General features: G+C 33.6%; 1 protein-coding gene, 1 long non-coding RNA gene and 1 other non-coding gene across 3 annotated transcripts; 1 reads left to right on the top strand and 2 right to left on the bottom strand.

Annotated features, from left to right (window-relative positions):
• The first annotated feature begins 7,242 nt into the window (after nt 1-7,242).
• On the top strand, nt 7,243-18,451 carry LOC117134141. Its single transcript, XR_004458311.1, has 2 exons — nt 7,243-9,928; nt 16,690-18,451. It is a non-coding gene; the product is annotated as an uncharacterized LOC117134141 (long non-coding RNA).
• LOC117129100 lies at nt 11,879-11,985 on the bottom strand. The gene has a single exon (XR_004452683.1). It is a non-coding gene; the product is annotated as a small nucleolar RNA R71 (small nucleolar RNA).
• LOC103863825 (peroxidase 44) lies at nt 18,386-20,264 on the bottom strand. Its single transcript, XM_009141581.3, has 3 exons — nt 19,749-20,264; nt 19,025-19,461; nt 18,386-18,851 (listed from the first exon to the last, which is right to left on the bottom strand). The coding sequence occupies exons 1-3, from the start codon at nt 20,085-20,087 to the stop codon at nt 18,551-18,553; spliced, it is 1,077 nt and encodes a 358-aa protein (XP_009139829.2). The 5' UTR covers nt 20,088-20,264; the 3' UTR covers nt 18,386-18,550.
• Nucleotides 20,265-20,446: the final 182 nt, after the last annotated feature.

Raw genomic sequence — 20,446 nt, 5'->3', positions numbered from 1 at the left:
TTGACATACCGTCATCAAATCAGTCGAAATACTTGATTCGTAAGCTATGAAGGTATACCGCGCATCCGCAAAATAGTCGAAATATTAAATTAAAATAGTCGAAATATTAAATTGACATACCGCGCATCCTTAAAATACTTCTCCGGAACTTCACTCGGAAATTCATCAGCTGTTCCAACAAAATTTGTTTGAAAGAAGCCAATTTTGTACGGATGCGCGGTTGTCCGATAATCACCAATAGCATCGTACAATTTGAATAACTGGACGACCTTCGCATCGCCCTCGGTTAGTTTCCCTTTAAATTGTTTGATGAGCTGTTCACCAACTGAAGCATGAATTCTTGTCCCCTACACGAAGATGAGATAAAGTTATATGAGTTGGATTGAGAACAAAGGACTAAAGACAATTATGAGTTGTAAAAAATGTAGTAATCAACTTACTTCTTTATCAACGAAAACCATTTCGATGTTGTTTCCGGAATCTTTGTTGTAATTTCTCCACAAGTGAAGAATCCTAACCTCAATATGTCATGTATCTTTACATGGTTTTAATTGCCTGATAAAAGACACTCAGTTTTTGGGAGCTTGAAATATTGCCATACTGTTTTTTAAAATTTGATATCTTCACAACATTATATTGTATTGTATGTAAGATCTTGGGAGTATCTTTCTATATAGTCGATATTTCATAATAAATGACGTTTGAATATTTATTTTCCGCAATAAATATTGAAATAGATTAAAGAAAAATATTAACTCTACATTGTCATAAGCTGGTTTGCATTTAATATATATAAGAACTTGCGCGAGGAATGCATATTTAAAACAAGGTAAGTCATTAAAAATGAATTAACAATTTAGAAAGATTTAAAAGTCGAATTAATGTGATACTAACTTGCGCAAGAAATGCATATTCTCAATAAGGCAACTTTATATTGTCGACCTTTCAAAAATAAATGACGTTGCTATATTTATTTTTCACAATAAATATTGAAATAGATTAAAGAAAGTTATCCTCCTATTAACTATTTCACCGAGAATTTTATATTGTAATAAGGTAAGTCCTTACAAACGAATTAAGAATTTAGAAATATTAAGGTAAATTGGCATTTAAAATTTTAATAAATGTGATAATAACTTGGGCAAGAAATGTTTAAAATAAATAAGGTAACTTACATATAAAGTATTCATAAGTTACTTTGCAACTTGTGCAAGGAAAAAAAATTATTCATAAGTTACTTTGCAAAATAAATAAGGTAACTTACATTTAAAATATTCATAAGTTATTTTAAAATTCTGATAAATTTATTCTTTAAACAACGATAAATAATTTAAAAATAATATTAATAAACATGTTTGGATTTTGTTATATTTAAAATAGTTATTATATAATTATATTCGAATACAATTCATCAAGTAGAGTATAAAACTATTATAATTATTTTATATAAAATTTCGTTCATTATATTTTATAGTTTATAAATATTGAAAGTGATAAATAAAACATTATTAATCTTTCTATAATTTCGAGAATTAGTTTCCATAAATTGTTATTTGTAATATTCTTTAGATTATATAGCAAGTGGTGTTTAATGATTTTAAACTTACCTTAATTTTTTAGATCTAAATTAAATAAATAAAAATTAAGAAAAATCGACCAATCAAATTATAACAATTAAATTGAAACTTTACCTATGAGCGACACCTCACCAGAAATCACTAAACTGACTTCTCTTTTAATATATAGGGGGGTTTTAGTTTGTTAATTACACATTTCTAACAAGTTGCATTTTTCAGTCAGACTGATCATATTATCAAAGCAAATTGATTGGGGCCAATAATCTCATCTAAATATTACCAAACTGAACTAAATATGTAAAGGAAAATAGTAGGAAAATGATGTTTTTACTACACTTGATGAAGAGATACAAGTCGCCGAAGATGAATAGCGGTGGAAACGGTTGAAAAAAATAATGACATAGGCTGTAATTGGATTACTTATTTTTGGAATGATTAATTCCAGTAGTTTTATATTTTTTTTACCATTTAAGGTGAATAAAATGAAATGTTCATCCCAACAATTCTAAAACATTAAACAAAATACAAAACTAACTATTTTATAACAATTCGGTTAAGGAATAAAAGGAATGAATCTATTTCATTTTCTATTGCATTCCATTTATCTTATTCCATTTGTTACTTTTTTGATTCACCAGTTACAGCCATAGTGTTATATGCGGAAAGAGTAACCAACCTCCTCTTTGTATAGTCTTTTCTGAATATTTAGACCTAATCATGCATGGACATTCACGTGCCTATTTTTCTGCTGTTATTCTTCAGTGGATCCAAACCTAACCAACTAATCTTCTAGAGGTTATCTATCAACGCCAAATAGATTCAGTTACTTGCAAAGAGAAATAAATATTCATATAATCCAGTGGCGGAGCCAGAAAATTTTTGTACCAGGGTCGGAAAAAAATCAAAAAATATAATTTATATACCACAAAAAACTACATATACTCTAGGCACACTCCATTATCTGTCGAATGTAAAAATTTATTCAAACAAAAAAACGTTTGTACAATGACCGCTTATTTGTTTAGAGTGTTCTGTATTTTTAAAGTTTTTAAGAAAAAAATAGCAACAATGAATAAAAAACAAAGCTCTATCTCTATCTCTAAAATACACATGATTATTGCAGTTTTACTCTACGCACACTCATAGCTCGAAACTTTTTTATGACAGTTTTATTGGCTAAAAAAAACCAACCTAAAATTTAACTAAAAAATAATTATAGAGCACGAGTTAGGAGTCCGCTGTTATCTTCTGTTCTCGAGGAAGATGAACATATTTTATTTTCTTTTATATGTTTACTTGTTTTATAATATTTCTACATTGTAAATTAGTTGGACCTAATACAATTTGGAATTAAACTAACATATTACTAAAGATTAAAATAACAAAACATGTTTAAGGATTTTATATTTTTGGATAATTATCAAAAAATGAGGTTAAAACTAATATAACTCCAAAGTTTCAATGATATAAAGTATAATTATTTTAGTTGTATAATTAAATTTTAGCTTCAATGTTTAATAAATATTTTTGTGGGGTCAAAATTATTTTTTTAGTGGAGTCAACACAAATTTTGCATAAAACAAAACAATATTATTTTAAAAAAGTAGTGGGGTCAGCTGACCTCCCCCCCCCCCCCCCCCCCCCCCCCTTGCTGCCTCCGCCCTTGATATCATCTGACCTCACAAACGGATAAATCTGAGTTTGATAAGTTTTGAATCCAGGGTGCTTAGCACATTTCCAACCCTATCGAGGTATCACTCGATCACATTTGTGTTGTTATTGTTCTTCTGTTTTCGTCTAGACATTTAAGTTCTTTCGAGTTTGTGAGGTGAGGGACTAACGAAAAACCGATCGACGATATGGTGGACCTGCGACACGATGAATTAGAAAGTTGTGTTTCTTGGATACTTCGTATCCATTTTCCTCGTTTGGATTTTTATTAACAATGTCAATAATTTATTTAATTGAATTTTGTATGTGAGATACAACAAAACATTCAATATGTGTATATACTTGAACCCAAAAGCTAGAAACATACTATGAAGTATAAACTCGTAACTATCGTTAAATTATTATTCTTTTGATTCCAATTTGTTTTTCTTTAGTTTACTAACTGATTGTTGTGTAGAAAACAAAAAGCAGTGAGGTGGGCTCAGGTGCAAGCGCCAACAGAATCCGCCGCTGGGCAAATTATGAGCACATGGGAAATGTCCATTTAAGTTTTCTTTCCTATGCAATCAATCATTGTTGTTGTGTCTACCTCAATATGTTCCTCCTTCAGAAGAATACATTTTAAATACATGACATACCATTCTTTAACAGCTATGGAAGTTGACCGTAAGTTTTTAATATATATTTACGAGAACTTTTAAAATTATGTTAGTACTTGATAGGAGAGAGAGCTTATATATTTTAAACGCATATTCTAGGCTCGTAGTGAAGCTGTTTATCTATTGTCTTAGTCCATGGTAGTTAATTATAATTGATTACCCGTTGTCTATTTGCTACTTGCACTTTGAAAGCATATCTTGCTTGTAAGATATGCACACCTCCTACCCACGTTAAATGTATTTTAACCATTGCTTTCTAGTTTCTCCTCCAGTTAATTAATAAATATCTTATTCCATATAATCTTAATACATGATAATGTTAAACGTAAAAATATATTGAATTAAAAACAGTGTAACTTATGCAGAAAATATACACCTCATTTGGTTGTATTGTATATATGTACTGTCTGTAAGAAAATTTCGCGTTTTATATTTTTAAACACACAAAACTGAGAGTGATCAAAAAACACTTGGAGTGTGAGATGTAGAACTCCAAATGGTTGTGTACAAAAAAAAAGTCATGACACGTTCATGACGATCGATTTTGGACAGTGACAATATTATTGGTCGGAACAATAGCATGATGTTACACCCAAAAAAAACACAATAGCATGATGATAACTGCTGTTCGGGATAGTTTGAGGGATCAAAACTGGAGAAATCTGAGAGTTAGCTAAACCTGAGATTTGAGGCGTGCGAGGCAGTCTCACGTCAGAAACCATATGTTAATTTCCATCTGATAAGCCCCGCGTGAACTGTTGAACCTTAAGGAAGATGGACAGACTTGTGAATCATGATAGAAGATGTAAAAGGTGGAGATTAGGGAAGAAACAAATTGACATGGTTTATGGTTTCAGAAATAACGAACATTGATCGAACCGTTTGGGACTCATTTCAGGTGATCTGAATGGGAAAAAATCAAAAGGAAAATTAATCTATACATAAACAATTCACATTTTTCCTGTTGACTGCTATTTAATTCTATAGATAATTATTATATGAAAATCCTACAAAATTTATGGTGTTGGAAGACTATAGTAGTGATATAAAAAAAATTAATGTTGTTAGCGGAAAAAAATCCACGTTGTAGGGGGTGATTAGTGTTGGGTGTAAGTGCTCTACACAGCCATAATTCTCTCTAGAGCAATAAAATCAAAGCAATCAAGCTTTATTAATAAAAACTAAAGGTAGAGCCACAAAATCTACAACTTAAATCTTAAAGCAAAAAATCCAAAGCTACAACCTCTACTAATCACCACATAGTGATATAAAAAATAGCCCACTTAATCCTAAACTTTTTTTTATAAATCCAAATATATCATCGGTCCAACAGGGCCCATGATTGCTGCCCACCAGTGACATAAAAAGACTACAAAGGAAGCAGAAAGAAACAAGTAAATGCTCTCTTACCAGTGATGTGTTTGTCGTGGTGATAGATGTAATTTCTATAATTGCAAATAGAATGTTTCCTTTGGAAGACATGCATAGATAAATATGGATAGAATAGTCGAAAGGAATCCCCTATACATTATTTGCAAAGTGATTTTGACACATTTCCTCTCTATGATCACTTTAACTAAATAAATATGACATAACATACTATAATTGATGACATGGATTATAACTAAATGTTGGGATGGGTAAAAAACCAAACCGAACCGAGTCGAACCGAACAACCTGATCCAAACCAAACCAAACTCTATTATCAAATAGTTTGGTTTAAGATTTTCCCAATCCGAACCAACCGAACCGAAACCAATCGGAAACGAACCGAAATAAACCGAACCAATAAACCAATGTGTGTGTTTTTTAATTATTTGAATTAAACATACTACCAATATACAATATACTAAAATCGTAAGACTAAAGTTACTGTTAATTTTATTAATGATGTTGTTTTTTAAAAAGAAAATATTTACATTAGTTAACTTTGGTTTTATTGTGTGTTTTATAAAATATTTGTGGTTTTTAAGGTTTTTGTTTCAGTTTTATATTAGATTTAGTTTACATAGTTGATTTTTAAGAGGCATTATAAACGATGTTTTTTTTTTTAATTTTCTATTTACTTTAGTTAACATTCATTTGATTGTATTCTTATAAACTTTTTATGTTTTTTGTAGGGTTTTTTTCACTTTTATATTGTATTTAGTTTACATAATTTTTTTTCATAGTCACCGATGATTTAATGGCCATGCGTTTATGTTTAAAACATAATTTCTCTTCAAAGAACTAAATTAGGAAACCTGATTGAACCGAACCAAAACACAAACCAAACTGAATAAAAACCGAACCGAATACAAAACAAACAATAATGGATCCAAACCAAACTAATTATGGTTTATTTCAGTTGAAAAAAATTCTAGAAACGAATTAACCAAACCGAACCGATAAAATAACCAAAGTGCCCACCCCTAACTAAATGTAACATGGACAATTAGATTTAATGCTTATTTATATTTTTGGTAAAATTTTTAGAATATGGTAGTAAATTATACATCATCAATAAAGTAAATATATTCAAATATGACATTAAATAACATAATAAAAATATAATAATATCTTACAAATTTTGAAATATTATTTATTTCTATTTTTATAACTATTCAATTATTTTTTTCTAAAAAGGATTTTCAATATTTTCTAAAAAAATTAATCGTAATATTATTAGCTTATTTTATATATCTACAAATTTTAGAAATATTATTTAGTTATACTCTTTGATAATTATACAACTTAATTTTTTTAATTAAATTTATCCAACATGATTTAATATATTTTACCGAGAAGAAATAGAGAAAAATATATAAGATTATAATTTTAAATAGAGAAAAAGACTAGGATAGCACCAAACCAAGTTTTTGTTCCCAAAGTAGCACTCAAGGCTCAAAGTCACAAAAATAGGTTTCATTAAAGAGGTAAATATACACTTATACCCCTTGGGTTAATTAACTCAAACCTTAGGGTTTAGAGTTAAGGGGTGGAGTTTTGGAATTAGGGTTTAAAATTTTATAAAAAATAAATACTAAAATAAAAATAAAAATTTTAAAAACAGTTTCAAAAAGTATTTTTAAATTATAAAAAGAAAATTTGAAAAAAAAAAAGAAATTTCAAAAAAAAAAATTTCAAAAAAAAAGTTATAAAATTTCGAATCTGAAAACATATAATCTGAAACTATAAAAAAGTTTCTTTTTTTTTATTTTTTATTTTTATTTTATTTATTTTTATTTTTTATTTAATTTTAAACTAATGAATGTCATTTTTGTGACTTTCTCCTTCTAGTGTCATTTTTGAGACATAAACTTCAAAATGTGCTATTATTGACAATTGCTCTTTTAAATATATACATATCTATTTTAAATACAATTTAAAATAAACAAAATTATTTATTTTATCTTAATTTTATGTTCAATTAAATAATTTTTTTTATTTAATTATTGAAAAGAAAATAATGAAATAGGAAAAATATAATATTTTTTAAAAAAAATTAAATTTTTGTCACTGCACATGGACATGGTGCAGAAAAACACATAGTAAATTACTCCCTCTGTTTTTAAAAGATGTATATTCTAAACTTTTCACATATATTAAGAAAACTCATTAAATATGCATTGTTTTTTGTGAATAATACTTTTTTATAACTTTTAGCCAATAGAAATTCAATAAACACCATTAATTTTTTTAAAACTTACAATTTTTCATAAAATTATACATTGAAAAAGTAAAAAATGTATCTTTTTGAAACAACTTTAAGGATCAAAATGACTAAAATTTTTCATTACCTACCCTCATGTGACTAATATTACCTTTTTAATGAAACATTTTAGTCATTTTGATCCTTAGAGTCTATATTTGTAACAAAAACGTTTTTAGTGATATCCTAGGATATTTCCCTTGATTATATTAATTAATTATTTTGGGGGTTCATGAATTTTTGAAAATCCACTAATCACTTGCAAGTTCAAATACTAATGAAATCAATAGTTTGATTAACAATTTAAAATTATTTAGTTATTAACTTACATTGTATCTCTTAGTGTAATATCGATTTTGAAGGGGCTTTTTTTTAGCATTAGGATTTTGTAAAAGTCTAAGACTAACAATTTGTTTTATTATATCTGCGTAAGAGAAATATAAGAATACAAGTTTTTGAAATAAGACACTTCAAATAGCAGAAAATTCTTGTATATAAAAGAAAAGCTTACCAACTAACAAATTCTTGTTGATGTTTCAAGTTATAAAATATGTAAAATTGGTATAATCTTTTCTGCATCTCTATTGGAAAATTTTCTTAGACATCCATATAAACAGTTCAATAAAAACATATATTAAACGGTATGGAGTGGTCCTAAAATCACCAGAGTAAGAAAATGATTTTAAGTGTTTTAATAGTTTTTTATTTCCTTTCTGCTAATTTATTGTTGAATTTAATAACCCAATTGTCACCTTCTACCATTGCATAAATATGATTCTTTGAATAATTGAAGAACTAGGCTGTTATTTTAAAATAATAGCAAATATAAGTTAGGAGTTTCCTAGAATCGAAGAATTAAACAATAATTTATGTAATTGCAGGATTAGCAGAAGTTACAAATTTAAAGTTTAGAAATACCTCATATTTAATCAAACAATCACACTATAAATAGTTCAGTTGAGATATTTTTTTACAAGAGCCTCATGGTATTTATTTTCATCTTGCATGTATACAAAGATGGATAAAATTCTCTGATATTAAATATAATAGTTGTTTTCGACAAAAATACATAATATTTATGAATAAGTTAGATTCTAAGATATAGATAAATTTGTTGATGGTTTAAATTTGAAAGAATTGGTTGTTTGTTTATATAGATACTAGTGTTCTTCCGTGCTATGAACGGATCAATTTCACTGTTTATTAAATTACTTGATCACGAATTAATTATATCTTTCACTAAAAATTATTATTCTAGTCAAATATTCGACAAAAATGATAAGAGATGGCTGCACTCGAACTAAGTAGTTGCATTTAGCTAGAAATTTTTTATCACCTTTCTCTAGGATTCATCATCGTCCCAGTTCCGAAGATCCCTATTTTTTTTGTAGTGGCAACGCTTATTATTCTATTTTCGTATAAAGATGATTCACGATTCTCTAATTTGATGAAAAATCTTTAGAAGCATTAGTTGTTTTTTGTATCCCTTTTCCCCTTCCTCACTAACAATTAAGATCTTTATACTTTCTCTACTCTCTACTCTGTCTCTTGATATGGCAATCTAAAGTTGACCTTGAATAAAACGGTTCTGGAAAATATATTCAACACGATGAACTCTGACCTTGGCTAAAATAGATGTAAGAACTTAAAGATATTATATGCACTATTAGAATAATAGATTGGTAGCATATGGTGTAGTATTGTTGGTATTTTTAGGGCTATTTAGCAAGAATGTGGGGGTTTTATGCGTGTTACAAGTCTGAACAGATTGTGTTTCCAACATAGTACAGTAAAAAATCTATAAATTAGTAATGTTGAGATTGTAATATTTTATTAATTTATAGAGTTATTAATTTACAAAAAAAATTCTTTTAGATTTTTCCTGTTTTTGAATATTTTTACTTATAAAATAAGAAATAGATGATTTTACTATATATACATTAATTAAATTTTAGAAATTAGACTTTCATATCATTTTACTACATTATTTGGTGTATACTTTTATGTTTCATAGAATTCAAATCTGATTTCCGATATAACTTTACTAAATATTATCAAAATATATTAACATTTTAAGAAAAATAGCCATAAATTCATTGTGAATATAAAACCAAAAAATAATGTTTAGTTTCTAATTATATAAAATATATATATATACATATATATATATATAGATTATTAATTTATTATTTTAATGGTACCATATATTTACATAGAACATTCTAAAAAAATATATTTTATTATTTTATCGATATGTATACCCAACTCAGGACCAGAAATTTTTTATCAGTTTACAGTGTTTATTAATTTACCGAGTATTAATTTATAGAGTTGTGATATATAGTGTTTTATACATCTTGTATATATGCTTTTAAATTGGTTTTCAAGTCTTTATCGAGTCTTCCTAGTCCTTTTCGAGTCATTACAGGTCTGGAGTTGCATTGGATGGGAGATGAACCAGCTGGAACAAAAGAGGCAGAAAACAGTGCAATTTGGTGATTTTCACGCAGAACAGTCTTGATGACTGTTCTGGATAGCGGAGCAACCCGAGTGACTGTTCCGAGGGAGTGTTCCAGCGGCAGAGATTTTTAAGGAAACAACAACTTATTTCGGGATTGACCCTAATTATCCCATCTTTTTCTCCCAGCCGCCTGTGGCTTTGATATATCATATTTTTCTCTTTCTTTTACATTCTACGCTATTCTAGACAGAAGAAAACCATTGGAGACTTTTGTGCTTTTGGATTGTAAAGGGAGAAGGCTTCATCTCTCTCACCATAGAGAAGATTATCCTGAACCCTCTTTCTATCTCTTTTATTTACATGAAGTCTTATTCAGAATTGATGTCTGTGTTTTCTCTGTTCATGGCTGAGTAGTCAACTTGCTTAGTCTAGGGTGTTCGGGTGTTAGGTCCGTGAGTTAAACATAGATAAGTGAAACCATTGATTGTCTTCATTCATAACTGTTCTTAATGCTTGCATTAATCTGGCCGCTTAATGTTAGATCCTAGATTTAACCTGTTCATTAACCGTGTAATAGGTTGCTAGATCTGTTATGAATGAGCCTAGCATCCCTAATCAGCGAAAGTAGATATTAGGGTGTTTGGTGAACCTATCGGACTTGATCTCTATTGCCTGCTGTCGCATCTTGATCCAAACGAGAGTTTAGGTATCAAGATCGATCAGCATAGGGGGCAGTTCCACGACAGTGGGCTGTTCTATTTGAGTGATCCGAGTTCTAGACTTGCTCTTAATTAAACTTGAATAATTGTTTGGCTCACACTTGCTTAACACCCGACCAAACCACCCTAGGCTAGCATTTTAAACATCTGAAATCTTTAATTAATCTTGTTACTTGTTTCTGACGAAACCCTCAAATCTTAAAACCCCCATATTGTTTTAGCTTGATATTGATACCATAAAGATAAAGTGTAATAGTTGGTCTCTGTGGATTCGATCCTAAAGTGCTACATCGACATACCATTCGATTGTGGTAGTGTGCACATTAGGTTATTTGGTGTGCGTATACACGTAATATCAAATTGGCGCCGTTGCCGGGGACCATCTTTTTACCTTTATTTTTCGGTTATTTATTTAGTCTAAGACCTCTAACTTGCCTTATCCTTTTTGTTGCAGCTAATGTTCCAGGTGCATGACCAGTAGACATACTCGGAGAAGCGCACAAGGAGAGTTAGTTACATTTAGCAACCAGGAGCTAGCAAGGTTAGAAAGAACAAATCGTCAACAGCCAAGGCAAACTGACACCACTATGGGTGATCACGCCAATCAGGATGATCTCGCTGCGGCTATGGCACTCATGCAGCAGCAGATGCAACAAATGCAGCAGACCATCCAAGCTCAGCAGGATGCTGCTGAACAGGCTGCTCTCGCGCAGCAGGAACAACAGGCGCAGACTGTTCCAATCGGGTAGAGAAACCTTCCGCGTAACATCCCTACTACGCGCTCTGCCATTGTTCCTCCACTCTGCACCAGGCAGGACTTCGAAATCAAGCCTGCTTTGATTGGTCTAGTACAGAGAAAGGTGTTCTTTGGTCTCTCTACAGAAATTCTAATGGAGCATATTGAGAGTTTCGAAAAAGTCTGCAGTTTCACTCGCGCGAATGGTGTTCCACCAGATTACATCAGGTGCATGCTATTCCCATTCTCTCTTGATGGAAAAGCTGCACGGTGGTTGAACTCTCTCCCTACCGTCTCTCTCACTTCATGGGAACAGGTCCGATCAGCGTTCCTCAGCCATTTCTACTCTAAGGCGAGAACAACTGCATTGAGGAACAAGATCACCTCCTTCAAACAGCTCACTGATGAGCCTTTCTGCGACACATGGGAGCGCTTTAATGACTATCGCAAAGAACGTCCTCACCATGGATTTGATGATGATTACCTCCTGGACATTTTCTATGATGGAGTGGACTGGAAATACCAAGGTGCTCTAAACTCTGCGAGCAATGGAGACTTCATGACTCAAACCACTGATGGAGCGTTTAAGCTGATTGAGAACATGGCTGCTAGCTCAGCTAATAAGAAAGAGGAGAGTGATTGCTCCAAGAAAGGAAACAGTTCTGACGCCCAGAAAATAGATGAGCTGACTGCCAAGATTGATCAGCTACTGAAAAACAACCAAGGGCACATTTTCAGCATGGAACAACCTACGACCGGGCATATTCAGAACCAGAACCAGCGACAACCGCAGAGCAATCCGCATGCTGTTCCAGCTACTGGGAACAGTCAACCAGATGAGCTGAAGGGTCTGGGTATGATGATGCAACAGCTGTTGCAGGGTCAGCAGGTTCAGGCCAAGGCGTTGAATCAGGTAACCACGGAAATAGACACCAGGATGGGCAACATGTTCACTGAGCTGAATAACAAGTATGACAATCTTGCGATCCATATAAGAAAGATCGATGTTCAGCTTGCTCAAACAGTTCAGAGTGTCAAGAGACAACAAGAGACGCTCCCTGGAAGAACTGATAAAAATCCTAGGACTGAGCACTGTAATGCAATAGAGCAGCCGTTCGCTGAGACTGCTCCAGGCGCAGAAGAGAGAGCAGAGCAGTCTTCTAGCTCTGGAGTGACTGCTCCTAGCGAACCTGCTGAGACTCCACTATCTCGAGTCTATGTTCCCAAGGTACCCTATCCAATTCCACCTAAACATCTGATGGACCCCATTAGTGAAGAGCAGCTGATAGGTTTTAACAAGATGGTGAGAAGGCTTCCTAAAGAACTTGCATTTGAAGATGCTCTGCAGATTCGTCCATTGCTCAAGTTTTTTAGAAACTGTAGAGAGACTCAAGAGGAAATCAAGGTCCTCTATACCAAAGCTCTGTCTACACCAGCACTGAAGGTATTGCCTAAGGTTGATGATCCTGGAAAGTTTGTTTTCCCATGTTCCATCGCAGGAACAACCTTCAAGGATGCTCTTTGTGACTCTGGTTCTTGTGTGAATCTCATCTTAAAGGCTATTGTAGACGATTTGGGTATTGCTGATGTTGAACATTCTCAGCTGACCCTGACCTTTGCAAACTCTTCCAGAGCAGTCCCATATGGAACCATCCGCAGCCTTCATGTTCAAGTAGGGGAATGCATTGTTCCTGCTGAGTTCCAAGTTGTTGAGATGAACAAGGATCATGAGATGCCTTTGATATTTGGAAGGACATTCATGGCTACTGTTGGAGCAACCATCGATATGTCCAACAAGAGAGTCTGCTTCTCCAACATCAACAAGAAAGTTTTCTACAAGGCTGTACCCACCAGATCTTCCTCATCACACGCCTCTCGCATCTCAGTGTTTGATGTAGAAAAGCTGAAGGTTGTTCCAGAGAAGGAGCATGGTGATAAGGGTGAGAGCAGGTTGTTATCTGATGAAGATCCATGCACTGATCCTACTAAATTCAGAGGGAATTCAAGGGTGAAACAGAAAGTCCAGAAGAAAAAGGTCAAGGGTGATCCTATGATGACTTTGATACCTCGCTTGTGTGATGAGAAATCCATTGAGTATGAGGTAAAGTGCAAGGGTACTTCTAAACCTTTCTCTAAAGTCAGAGTAATGCTCACACATGAGCTGAAAGAGAAAGGAGAAGCTGCTGTGAAAGGGTTGCTGAGCAGAGTTCTGAAGTTGAACATGTCTGATTGTGGAGCTTGTTTTGGAACAGGCCCTCCTGCTCAACCCGACTGATCCCAGTCACCAAGTCAAGCTAGAGACTTAAACCAAGCGCTTGGTGGGAGGCAACCCACTGGTGAGTGTCATTAACATTAGGATTTTCTTTTTACTTATTTTTGTTTTTAGTTTGTTGAGTCTCAGGTCACAAATCAGAAAATCCGAGACCCTTGACTGGAGCAAGCAGCTGGCTGCTCTCATTCCAGAGCATCCTTTACCGGAGCAACCGCGTCTTGCTCTGTCAGGCTGCTCTGCGCCAGGTAAGTATCTCGAACAAAAAAAAAATGTTTATTCTTGATTTCACCTTCTCTCTGATTTATTTTCACACCAGGGACGTTGTGAAGTAAGTCTGGGGGAGGATTTTCGTCGTTTACTAACTCGTTTCTTTCTTTTGTTTTTCTTTTGGGTCAATTTGAGTCCGTTTTTTATTGAGTCATTCAAAATTTTGTGGGAATTAGGATCTTATTCTGTGTTGATCACTGACCACCTCGTGCTTTAGTTATCTTATTCAGTGACCTTAGCAGTGGCGAAAGACACACATGTGGACCTGGAACACCCTGACATATCTCACTTGATTCTCCATAAGTTCTTAGCCGATCAGGTTACACTGGGTAGACTTAACTCCACCTTGCTTGAACCTAATCTTGACAGAAATTCTTCTTGTTATGGGCATTAGATCAGGGAAACGAGAACACACTCAGGACTTCTTATCCTTTTTATCCATCTTGCTGATCCTGAGTGGCTAGCTCATCTTTAGCTAGTTCCCACCCTGCACCTTAGCCTTTATTCCACCTTCATGCATTTGTTTTTCAGTGTCATATGTGCAGATATGTGCAAAAAGGTCGGAGAGGAAAGGATCAACGCAGCCTGCTACTCGTTACTGCTGCAGAAATTCAGTCAAAAAGGAGAACAAGCAGATTAAGGGAGCAACTGCTCCATAACCAATGAACTGCGCAAGAGCAGGGGTGGAGAACCAGAATGGTTGCAAAATCAGAACCACCAGTGGCACTCAGAACGATCATGTATTACCTCCTTCTTCGTCACATCACCATATCAGTCTTCAAAAAAAAAAAAAAAAAAAAAAAAAAAAAAAAAAAAACGAGATTAATGTGATGGAGAAGGGGAAGAAAGAAAAGAAACATGGAGCCACTGCAAAGGTCGAGCAAGAAGTTGGTACCAAGTATTGAAGAGTGTGTAGAGGAAAGTAGAAAGCAGAACAATCAGTTGCCTGTTCCGTCATCAGAACAGTCGCACCAGATAGAGCAAAAACGAGTAGAGGCTGTGGACATCAATGGATCTATCCTCTCTTGTCATTTTTTGTGATATCCTGCATCCTCTTCAATGAAATGGTAGCTCCTAAACACTCTTAACTCCACCATTAAATAGTCTGTTCCACACCTAGACCGTCTACCCTGAATGATGCCTGTGATGAGAAGCTCACGCTACTCTTAAATGAATGTAGGGAGTTCTGTCTCGATAGTGTTGCTTTTTCAGGTTTGAGATGAAGAGTATGGAGCCGATTTTTGAACAGCAGTCAGTGGGGTTCCGGTAAGGGTGTGTTGTCCTAGTTTTACTGCTTGTATGGTTCAGAGATTCGTGGTTAAAGTATGGTTGCTGAGAATAGGAGAGTTCCCACACTTTCAAACCTTTCTCCCTGTTCTTGATACTTGACATTGTTTGAGGACAAACAAAGATCTAAGTCTGGGGGAATTGATATATGGTGTTTTATACATCTTGTATATATGTTTTTAAATTGGTTTTCAAGTCTTTATCGAGTCTTCCTAGTCCTTTTCGAGTCATTACAGGTCTGGAGTTGCATTGGATGGGAGATGAACCAGCTGGAACAAAAGAGGCAGAAAACAGTGCAATTTGGTGATTTTCACGCAGAACAGTCTTGATGACTGTTCTGGATAGCGGAGCAACCCGAGTGACTGTTCCGAGGGAGTGTTCCAGCGGCAGAGATTTTTAAGGAAACAACAACTTATTTCGGGATTGACCCTAATTATCCCATCTTTTTCTCCCAGCCGCCTGTGGCTTTGATATATCATATTTTTCTCTTTCTTTTTACATTCTACGCTATTCTAGACAGAAGAAAACCATTGGAGACTTTTGTGCTTTTGGATTGTAAAGGGAGAAGGCTTCATCTCTCTCACCATAGAGAAGATTATCCTGAACCCTCTTTCTATCTCTTTTATTTACATGAAGTCTTATTCAGAATTGATGTCTGTGTTTTCTCTGTTCATGGCTGAGTAGTCAACTTGCTTAGTCTAGGGTGTTCGGGTGTTAGGTCCGTGAGTTAAACATAGATAAGTGAAACCATTGATTGTCTTCATTCATAACTGTTCTTAATGCTTGCATTAATCTGGCCGCTTAATGTTAGATCCTAGGTTTAACCTGTTCATTAACCGTGTAATAGGTTGCTATATCTGTTATGAATGAGCCTAGCATCCCTAATCAGCGAAAGTAGATATTAGGGTGTTTGGTGAACCTATCGGACTTGATCTCTATTGCCTGCTGTCGCATCTTGATCCAAACGAGAGTTTATGTATCAAGATCGATCAGCATAGGGGGCAGTTCCACGACAGTGGGCTGTTCTATTTGAGTGATCCGAGTTCTAGACTTGCTCTTAATTAAACTTGAATAATTGTTTGGCTCACACTTGCTTAACACCCGACCAAACCACCCTAGGCTAGCATTTTAAACATCTGAAATCTTTAATTAATCTTGTTACTTGTTTCTGACGAAACCCTCAAATCTTAAAACCCCCATATTGTTTTAGCTTGATATTGATCCCATAAAGATAAAGTGTAATAGTTGGTCTCTGTGCATTCGATCCTAAAGTGCTACATCGACATACCATTCGATTGTGGTAGTGTGTACATTAGGTTATTTGGTGTGCGTATACACGTAATATCAAGTTGTTACTGTACCATGTATGTTCCTTTTGAAATACTAAAACTAATGCAAAAGATAGCAATTTCGTAAATAAGCCGAAAAACATATCTGTAAATACTCAATTTATAGATACAAAATAACATCTGTGTTGATAAGCATCGATATTTGATAATGGAGAAGATATAAAATATAAAACAGAGAGTAAACTAAAAGATCAAAAAATTATGTAGAAGAAGAAAACCGTTTGAAATCATGATTAACTGATTTTGAACGTGGATTCTGAGAAAATTTAGGTTAGAGTTGCTGGAAATTAGAGACGAAAATTTGTTTAAAATAAATTTTATATTTGGTTTTCATAAAACATATTCCATATATAAAAATTTAATTGCTGAGTGACTTGTGCTTTATTATATAAAAGATAATGACATTCAAATAGTATTAGGATTGATAATTTATAGATTAAGAGTTTTTTTGTCATCATTAAGAGATTTTTTATAAACAAGAAATTTTATAATTATTAAAATTATAATTAAATATTATTTTGAAATTTTAAATAATTAAAAATTTGTTTTAAATCTACCTAACTAATTTGCTTTCTTTTTCTAATCAAGAAAATGAGATATTAGATATTTTAATATCCTAATAAATTTTTAAGTAATGTGATTTAGGAAATGAATACAAAGAAAACCTTTGTAAAATTGGAATTTATATAATAGGAAATTCGTTTTTGCTAAGTAGGAAAATTAATATATCTATTAAAGTGATTTTAAAAAACTTATTAAAATAGAAAAATTAGTAATGGCAATCATGTAAAATAAATTTAATTCATCAAGGTTACCCTTGTAATTGATCATCATAAGAATTAACCTGAGAATTATATTATAGATATTGTATTTTAAGAAATGTTTCAGAAAATGTTATATCTTCCGCATGTTTAAGGTTATGGTCAACTTGGAATATAATTTGAACAATTTGCGATATTCTGTCAATTTCGAAAAGGTCTCTACCATATCTATTTCGCGTTGTGGAATATATTAGGTGCCGACTCAATAAGATATGCATTGTTGCAGTTTACCATATTTTCCTAAGAATACAAGTAGTGAAATATAAAATTCTGCAAGGACTGGTTCTTGCTGTACAAGAAACAGAAAATAAGAGAAAACTAATAAAAGATGTTAGAAAGATTCTTATAGAAATAGACTTTCCCTTCTATCGGGATTGGAATGTTGTCATGACTCATGATTGGCAATCAACCCTAAGGTTAATGAGTTTAAACATATCTAGACGACTCAGTCAAGCCACTCCTTGACTCTCCTCCTCTTTGCACAACCAGGGGAGTTTTATAGAGCCTCTCAATTGTACACTCGTCTAGACACTCTACCACAAGTATTGACCAAGTCAGGCCATGTTTCATCCAAAAGATATAGATCCGACCCAGTTTGTAATGGATTCAACCTAGTTCAGATTTTGAGATATAAGCTTAGCGTTAGGTTTTATTAACCAGCTAGTCCTTCTTTTTGGGTGCAAATCTAATCCTTTTGGATATAAGATTGATATTTATCTCTTCTTCTTTTAAGAGGATCTCTTCATCTGTACATTTACAATTATGCAATTAAGCATGGTTTATTCAGTTTCATCATGTGCATTAGTTTTGATTGCTTCAATTATAAAAGAATTACGCACAAATAGTTAAATCACATAAAAATGCACACAATAGAATAACAGAAGAAATTAAATAACAAAAGAATAATGATGCCACATCAATTTGAAGGAAATAATAAAATATGATTGCAAAAAAACTTACATTGATTATTCAGACGAAAAAAAAGGGAAACACACAAAACAACAAGAGTCGAAATAAATAATGGCCAGGACAGTGTAGAATCAACGTCCGTTGTTGAAGACTCTGCAGTTTCTTCTGATCTCTCCAGAACGTCCGGTAAGAACCTTAATGGTTCCCATTTTCACCATCGCTTCAGCAAATCTCTTTCTAAAGAGTGCATTGTTTTGTGCAAAACTCGACACAATTCCACGGGTTGATCTGTCAAGACCCATGTTTTGATCAATCCTCATGACTCCTCTCTGTCTTCGGATCTCTCCGTAGATAGCGTTGTCCACAATGAACGGAGTCCTTTGGTCCAAGAACACAGATGGGTCATTTGGAGCACGGCATGTGTTCCTCAACCTTAAGAGATGTATTAAATGTTAATGGGTCAGATTTATCACATATATGCTCATTTAATAAATGACGAGAGCACGTCACTATATGCTCGATGGTAATGCATATTATAGAACAAAAATAATACATATTTTTTTCAAATTAGCATAACATTTTATCATAAGATTTATATAACTTACCTAGCATTTAATGAGCGGTCCATTGCGGGATCAGCGAGTCTATCTTGGATAAGACTACAATGCACAACGCCAACGCTGTGGCCACCACCAATAAGTGTAACCATGTCGTTCGCGTTCATACCTTGTGCTGCAAATAGTTGGATGGATGCGGCCACGGGAATTGTTGGTCCGGGCAAGTTCACATCATTGGGGCTTGACCTTAATCCATCACGTCTTCCTGTTGGTACTGAGAACCTTGGACCACCAGCTAATGCGACCGAGTCTCTAGTGGCTAGAGTTACAATGTCTGAGCATGAGACCGTTCGGGGGCACGCAGCCTCGAGAAGTCTCTTAGCCTCATCAATGATCTCGTAGCCTCTCACGCTTGCATTTGGTCCAGTGCTTTTCTCTGATGGCCTTCCGGGTCTTGGGTCGATCAAGAGGGAAGCATCACAACCCTAACCATACCAAAAAATATTGATTGGTCAATATTGTTACGACAAGATATATTAGTTAGTCCATGATATACATCTAAAAGAACCAGTCGGTTAGAGCATCATGATTTTATGTGACAATTTTAATTTTAAGTAGAGCATTATGAAATTCTTATGAAAAATAAGGACACAAACTATATTATTTGTTACGATTTTTTTTTTAAGATGTCAGAATTTTTTAAAAAAAAGATGTCAGACTTGCAATGATGATATATACACTCACAAACACACATAAGGAGAAGCGTACTAACCCTGACAAAGCAATCATGAAACTGCATACGAAGCAACGCTGCAGTAATGCTACGGTCACGGCGGAAACGGTTGGCAACAACATTAGCAACAATAGATTCTGCTCGTGGGCATGATCGGCCGTAGAAGCCAAATCGGAGCTGGGCCAAAGCAGAAGGAGCAAGGAAGCAGAAAAGGAAAAACAAAGCTGTGATTGACCTCATTTCGAAATGATGAGCTCTTCTTTGCCTCTCCACGATGAATGTTACTTCCAAGTTTTGGTGATGATATTCTGAGACCCCGTAACATGCATATTTATATATAAATTTGGGGACCAGACGTTGACAAAGAGAATGTTTCATTTAGAAGACGTGCATAAGTTAAAGATGGATAAATTGTCAACTTGACTGGTCTAAAGGAATATACATGATGCATTATTGTTTTAATAATGTTTCACCAAAAAAGGTTAGTGTTTGTTCTACACACGTCAAAGATTCAATATGGCCAACTTGGAATACATATGTAAACAACTTCCGTTCAATATTAAGTTGGCTTTGAAAGCCTGAAAGGTATGATTTCCATGTAGAGAAGTGGATCTAGTTTAGTGCTGACCCGAGTAAACCTAGCTAAAATATTGGACCCTAAAATTGATAAAAGACCTTTAGACCTAGAAACAAATTCAAAAATCAAACTAGAAGCTCGGTATAGTAACACTAAACCA

Source organism: Brassica rapa, chromosome A01 (genome assembly GCF_000309985.2).
Source record: "Brassica rapa cultivar Chiifu-401-42 chromosome A01, CAAS_Brap_v3.01, whole genome shotgun sequence".
Taxonomy (NCBI): Eukaryota; Viridiplantae; Streptophyta; class Magnoliopsida; order Brassicales; family Brassicaceae; genus Brassica; species Brassica rapa.
The sequence above is the reverse complement of the archived record's forward strand: the minus strand, read 5'-3'. Positions and strand labels throughout refer to the sequence as shown.

Bases quoted from the DNA above. Each gene is read 5' to 3' on its own strand.
- LOC103863825 (XM_009141581.3), bottom strand. From the start codon at position 20,087: ATGAAACATTCTCTTTGTCAACGTCTGGTCCCCAAATTTATATATAAA. The intron at 19,462-19,748 runs GTTAGTACGCTT...TGGTATGGTTAG, and splicing joins TTCATGATTGCTTTGTCAGG to GGTTGTGATGCTTCCCTCTT. The intron at 18,852-19,024 runs GTAAGTTATATA...ACATCTCTTAAG, and splicing joins GACCGCTCATTAAATGCTAG to GTTGAGGAACACATGCCGTG.